At 34.5% G+C, this 5,830-nt stretch overlaps 1 protein-coding gene across 1 annotated transcript; it reads right to left on the minus strand.

The window, feature by feature from the left end:
• Nucleotides 1–510: 510 nt before the first annotated feature.
• On the minus strand, nucleotides 511–1,631 carry LOC111552063 (taste receptor type 2 member 46). The gene has a single exon (XM_023226154.2). The coding sequence runs from the start codon at nucleotides 1,629–1,631 to the stop codon at nucleotides 705–707; it is 927 nt and encodes a 308-aa protein (XP_023081922.2). The 3' UTR covers nucleotides 511–704.
• Nucleotides 1,632–5,830: the final 4,199 nt, after the last annotated feature.

Genomic DNA, 5,830 nt, shown 5'->3' on the forward strand with positions numbered 1-5,830 from the left:
TTTCCTAAGCTATTCACATACTTGTATGAAATCTAATATTTCTCAGTACTGTTTATGGTAGACATAGATGAAATTTACTCTACATATGCTTGTCACTCACATTTTATTGTGTGCATTGTTTTCTAACAACAATTCTGTTTGCTTTTTACTAAACATAAAATAGGAATTCATAATGGAATAAAACCCCGAAGATACATCCTCATTATTGAGATAGAATTGAATGACATTAGTATCCAAAAAGTTACAGGTTCAAACAATGAATTCTAAGCACACTGTGGTATATTTGTGTGGTTCAAATAACAATAAACAGAGCAATATTTTTCCCAAGATAAGCTGTCAGTTCTTAATAATTATAAATAGACATAAATTCTTCAAATGAAATAAAAACTACATGCATAAAATAAACACGGCTTCATAATTCTGAGGAATTTTTGTCGTACTTTCTGTAATTTGGCAGTTCTTTTGAAAAAACAATAAAAAGCATGTTATTGTCAATGTTCTTCAGTTTTTCATACACACATAAATATGCACACACACACATATATACTTTCCTAGACTAACATTAGGTAAAAGACTTTTCTAGGTATACATTTGGAAATTATTCATACACATACATTACAGAAAACCCAGTAAGAAATAGAAAATGTTTCATACACCACCAGTTTGTTTTCTGCTAGAAGACACACAATGCCTCTCTTGTGAATCTATGGAGATGAAGGCTTCTGTCCTTTCACCCAGTACCTCACATTCCACAAAACTGAAAGAAAAATCTGCTTTAGCTTCTTGTTTCCCCAAATCAGGATGAATGGGTGGGTTGAAGGATAGCTGAATATGATAGCTTGGTAGAACATGAAGACAGGTTTCCTTTCCAGCTTAAAATTCCAAACTGATAGGATCATGGACAGAAAGTAAATGGCACATAACAGGAGAAAGGAGGTCACAGTTTGCAAAGCTTTTATGTGGACCTTGGTGCTGGGATCTTGAGATCCTTTGCCATGGACCTGCATCTTCTTGAGATGTTTACACAGAGAAAAGATTAACAGCAGAAAAGATATCACGGTCAGAGTGAAGGGTATAAGGTTTGCTAGCATGCCTACAGTCACATTTGAAAGGTACATTGCACTCCTCAATTTGATCCTCCAAGTAAAGTTTCCTTCATATTCTTTTCTCCACACAATCTGATTCATGTTCATCACAAAAAGATGACAAACCAAAAATAGCAAAGGCCCCAACAGTGTCACCAGAATGACACTCTTAACTTTCCTCTTTAAGTGAAGAAAAATCAGGTTGGAGAAAGTGGCAATCTTGAGCAAATAAAACATGCTGAGGCTAGTAGCAAGCCAGTTGCTGAAATGGTTGGTTACTACCCAGACATTATAAGTAGTGATTCTTACTTCTTCACTATAAAAAGCTAGATTAAACTCAGTTGCACACCAATGTAGTAATAATACCCAGAGAAAACCAACTCTGGAGACAGCCAGAGCAGTGAGAATTTGGTCAGCAAAGGAGATCTTTTGTCTCTTGACCCACTCAATGGAATTTACCAATGCTATGAAGCCATTAGCAAAATTTCCAATAAAAAATATAACCATTATTAGAATGGAAAAAGTGATAGACAGAAAAGTTATCATGTCTGAACAGACAGAAAGAAATTTTTAAAATGCTGGTGTAACATCACAGGTTGTGATTGCTTGAATATCCTGACCTTAAATTCTATACGCACCTGATTTGTGTATCTGCTGTGCTGCTCTTTTTACTTTTAATTGTCGTGACCAGTGTAAAGCCAGAAATCACCATAGCATGCTAATGGATGAGTTCAATGCTCTCTTTATGGAAAACATTCTTCTTTTCAAAACAACTCAAATTAACTCATTCACTCACTGTCTGTTCTCGTTATAGGCTGGAATTATTCATACTGAAGTTGACATGAAACCTGAATTCTCATTTGCTGGTATGCAAACAAGGACATATTAACTTTCAGTGTTTGCAATTTTTCCTTGTGTGACCTCTCCATTATTTGTCTTTAGTGACTTTGGTTGTTAGGGAAGTTTTATAACCCAATATAGAGATCATATAGTAAATGTCTAAATTCTTAAAGGGAGCTTGGTCATAACTAAGATCATCACCTATACAGTCTTTTCTAAACGCCAGGTTTAAATGCACAGAATCCAACCTTCTTTTAGCAAAAGCCTCTAAGATTTACTTGAGAACCACAGGCAGGCCAGTACTCCATAAGATCTGGTTGCTGTTAATACTTTTGTGTGACTTCATTATCCACAAGCTCATAAATACACATACAAACAACACATGTGCACACCACCTATGAATGGAATGAATTATTTTCTCATAATTTCCAAAATAAAAAATGAGTTTCCAAGAGGTTATCCAGCTGAAATTAGTCTTATTTTCCCACTCAGGGTTTTTAGCCCATGAATAATATTTATTTATCAAACATATCTCTAATTCTTAGGTCTTTGGTAAAGTTTCTCTGAAGCCTAATGTTTAAATATTTATTATTTAATTAAAATACTCAGCAATTTTATAAGTATTCCTGACTACCAGACCCTTTCATATATAATCTTGCAGCATCCTCCCATCACAGAAAGACTGCCTTCCCCTGAACTTGGAGTTCAATCATTTACTTACTTTCATGAACAGAAAATTACTACACTTTGCATAGAGATTTGAGATGGCTTCCATGCTGGGGATTCTTCCTCTTTCCATTTACAATCAGAATATCGCCTGGCTAGTACACTGTTCCCAGAGGAGACTCAGAAACTAATGAAGGCAGATTGTCCCCACCTGATCCAGACTAAATTGGTCAAACTCTAAGGACCTCCAAGATGCAGAATCTGGCCCATCTCAAATCACCACAGTCATCCACCAAACCCATTTAGAAAAATGAAATACAAAACATGCGATATATAAATGTCTAATGTAGTTTTGGAGGGTTTCTCTTGCAGAGAAACATAACTGATAAAAGAACTCTGCTAAATAAGAGTATGGGAAATACATACAACCTTGTTGTATCAGGAATTCAGGAGCCAAAAGAAAAAATAGATGGGGAATGGCAAATATTTGTTCCTGTGAGGTAGAAAACTACGGCTAGAAGAAATCCTTTGGAAAATTCTGGGGGTGGCAGATAACACTGTCTCAAATTTCCTCACGTTGCAACTAAATAAGAAAGTTCTCACTTCAACTCTCTTAGAGTTGTATAAGAATGTATACAAGTAGTGTTATTTTCCCCTCAGTATATATGAGGTGAGTAATGATAATTTCTATGAGAGATTTCTCTTAATTAAAAATTTTTATATTAAAATTATAATGCACACTTAGAAATGAACCAAAACAAAAATGGGAAATACCGCAGTGTATCATAAACACTCAAGTAACCATGATGCAGAACAAGACAAGGAACACTGAAAACAGCCTAGGTCCACCTCCATGCCACTTTCCAAGCAACTAAAACCTTCTTCACACCTCCTGAGATAAGCAATATCCATAATTTATAATGATTATTTCCTTGATTTTCTTCATACTTTACCACCTAGGTATGCAACCCTAAACTGTATAGCTTGGTCTGGCCTGCTTTGCACTGTGTGTAGATGAAATCCTACATGTTTTTCTTGTTTGTGGCTTCTTGGACTCAACATTATGTTTCTCAAATTTAGTCACATAGTTGCAAGTACATGTGATTTTTTTTCACTTCTCTATATTGTTCCATTGTATGGATACACTGTAATGATTCATCCATCCTTAATATATATTTGGCCAGCTTCTTTTTTGAATAGTTATTAATAATTCTACTACAGCATTCTTTCATATATCATTGATTCAATTTCTTTGTATATATGCTTTTGGATAGAATTACAGGGTCATTGTTCAAAGTCTCCTCATAGACATAGAAAAGTTCAAAAACTACTTTAACTAAATTTACTCCTGTCACCTGTACCTCCAGTCTATTTTTTGCCATTTGCATATGTCTTATCAATTATATAATTACCTAAACAAGACATTATTATTTTATACAGTAAACATTCATTTACAATTATGCACATATTTACCACTTTCATTAATTTATTTTCCTTCTTGAATATTCAACTGAATATTTTCAGTAAGTACCTTTATTGGCCAGGCAGGGTGGCTCACACACATAATCTCAACATTTTCTAAGGCTGGAGCAGGAGCACCCAGGATTTCAATACCAGTCTGTGCAACACAGCAAAACTCCCTCTACAACAAATGAAAATCTTAGCCAGGCATAGTGAAGCTACTCACAAGGCTGAAGTGGGAGGATGGTTTGAGCCCAGGAGTTCCAGACTGCAGTACGCCATGATCCTACCACTGAACTCCAGCCTGGACAACAGGGTGAGACTCTTACTCTACCAACAAAAATAATAATAATTTTTCTTTTATCTGAATATTTATCATTTTAAGTTTCTGTTTATCAAGGTGTATACTACTTTTGAAATACACTGAAGACATGATTCCACTGAACTCTAGCTTCATTTTTGTCTGTTGAAAATCAGGCTGTCATTTAGACTGCTATTCCCTTTAATGTATCTTTTCCTCTAGTTACTTTTCAGGTTTTCTATTGGTCTTTGATGTCCTATCATTTTATGTTAATTTGATTCTAGTTATCTTGTCTGAAGTTTGATGGTTTCTAAAAATATATGAACTGATACATTTTATCACTTTTGGAAAAACATCCACATTTCTTCTGCCCCATTTTCTCTCTTCTAATCTTCCAGAACTCCAGAAGTATGTTAGTTGTTCTGATTGTAGCTTCAATGTCTCTGACCCTCTAGCCTTATATTTTGTATCCCTTGGTCTCTTTATGCTTCATTCTGGGTAGTTATCTTCCAATTCACTAATTCTTTCTTCTTATGTTTAACTGGTTGTTATCTCTGTCTATTGGATTCTCAATGTTGATTATCCATTTTTATCTTATTGTTTTAGGGGTAGAAATGAACTTTAGTTTTCCTTCTATAAATCATTTTTTAATGGAGAAACTAAACAATGTATTCCTAACGCGAAGTTCTTAAAAAAGGAGTTGTTATAAATTTTTAGTATACCTGAAATGAAAATGGTAGTGATTTTCTTCTTTTTGTAATACTTAGGTCACAGAAGAGATTAAAATCATGGTCTAGGCCTTCTCCTGCAACTTGGAAGAAACTGGAAATTGATTTGCTGTGATAGCTTTTTTTGGATAGTAGCTTGTCTATTGTTGGGTCATCACCACAAACTCTCCTCACAGGGAAATTCAGTGAGCAGCACTGGATCTCAAATGTCATACAATTAGTAAAATATAGTATCTCAACCTCAGCTCCACCATTCTATTCCATGATTTAAATTTTACTCTGTTTTTATTAGCAGGAATCAAGTCTTCTTCATTTATAACATCTTTAAAAGATCAAATCGTAAAAGAGTACTTACGAGTTTATCAAAGATCAAAGGACTTTTAGTCCCATTGAAACAAAACTGAATCTGGTGCTTCTGTGGAATTCCACCATTTAATCCATATCCTTGAATATAGTTTTGGTTATAGAACTATAACCTTCGAACTCCATCATCACTCACTCAAGTGTGACAGAAGATCTGAGGTCTTACCTCTGTTTGACAATTTGGTCCTAAAACTCGCTCTTTAGAAAAGAAAAGCTTGCTCATAAAATGTGTTATTTGCTTTGTCTTTCTTATTAGGGAGTTTTAGCTACACTAAAATCTAAATTATTTCTATCGTGATCATAGTGAAAAGGGGATTACTTTAAGCTCAACCATAAATAATTATTTGCTTAAGCAATGTATTGTAAAATAAACTACACTTAATTTC

This window comes from Piliocolobus tephrosceles, chromosome 10 (genome assembly GCF_002776525.5).
Source record: "Piliocolobus tephrosceles isolate RC106 chromosome 10, ASM277652v3, whole genome shotgun sequence".
Taxonomy (NCBI): Eukaryota; Metazoa; Chordata; class Mammalia; order Primates; family Cercopithecidae; genus Piliocolobus; species Piliocolobus tephrosceles.

Excerpts from the sequence above, each read along its gene's own strand:
- LOC111552063 (XM_023226154.2), bottom strand. The coding sequence starts at position 1,631 with ATGATAACTTTTCTGTCTATCACTTTTTCCATTCTAATAATGGTTATA.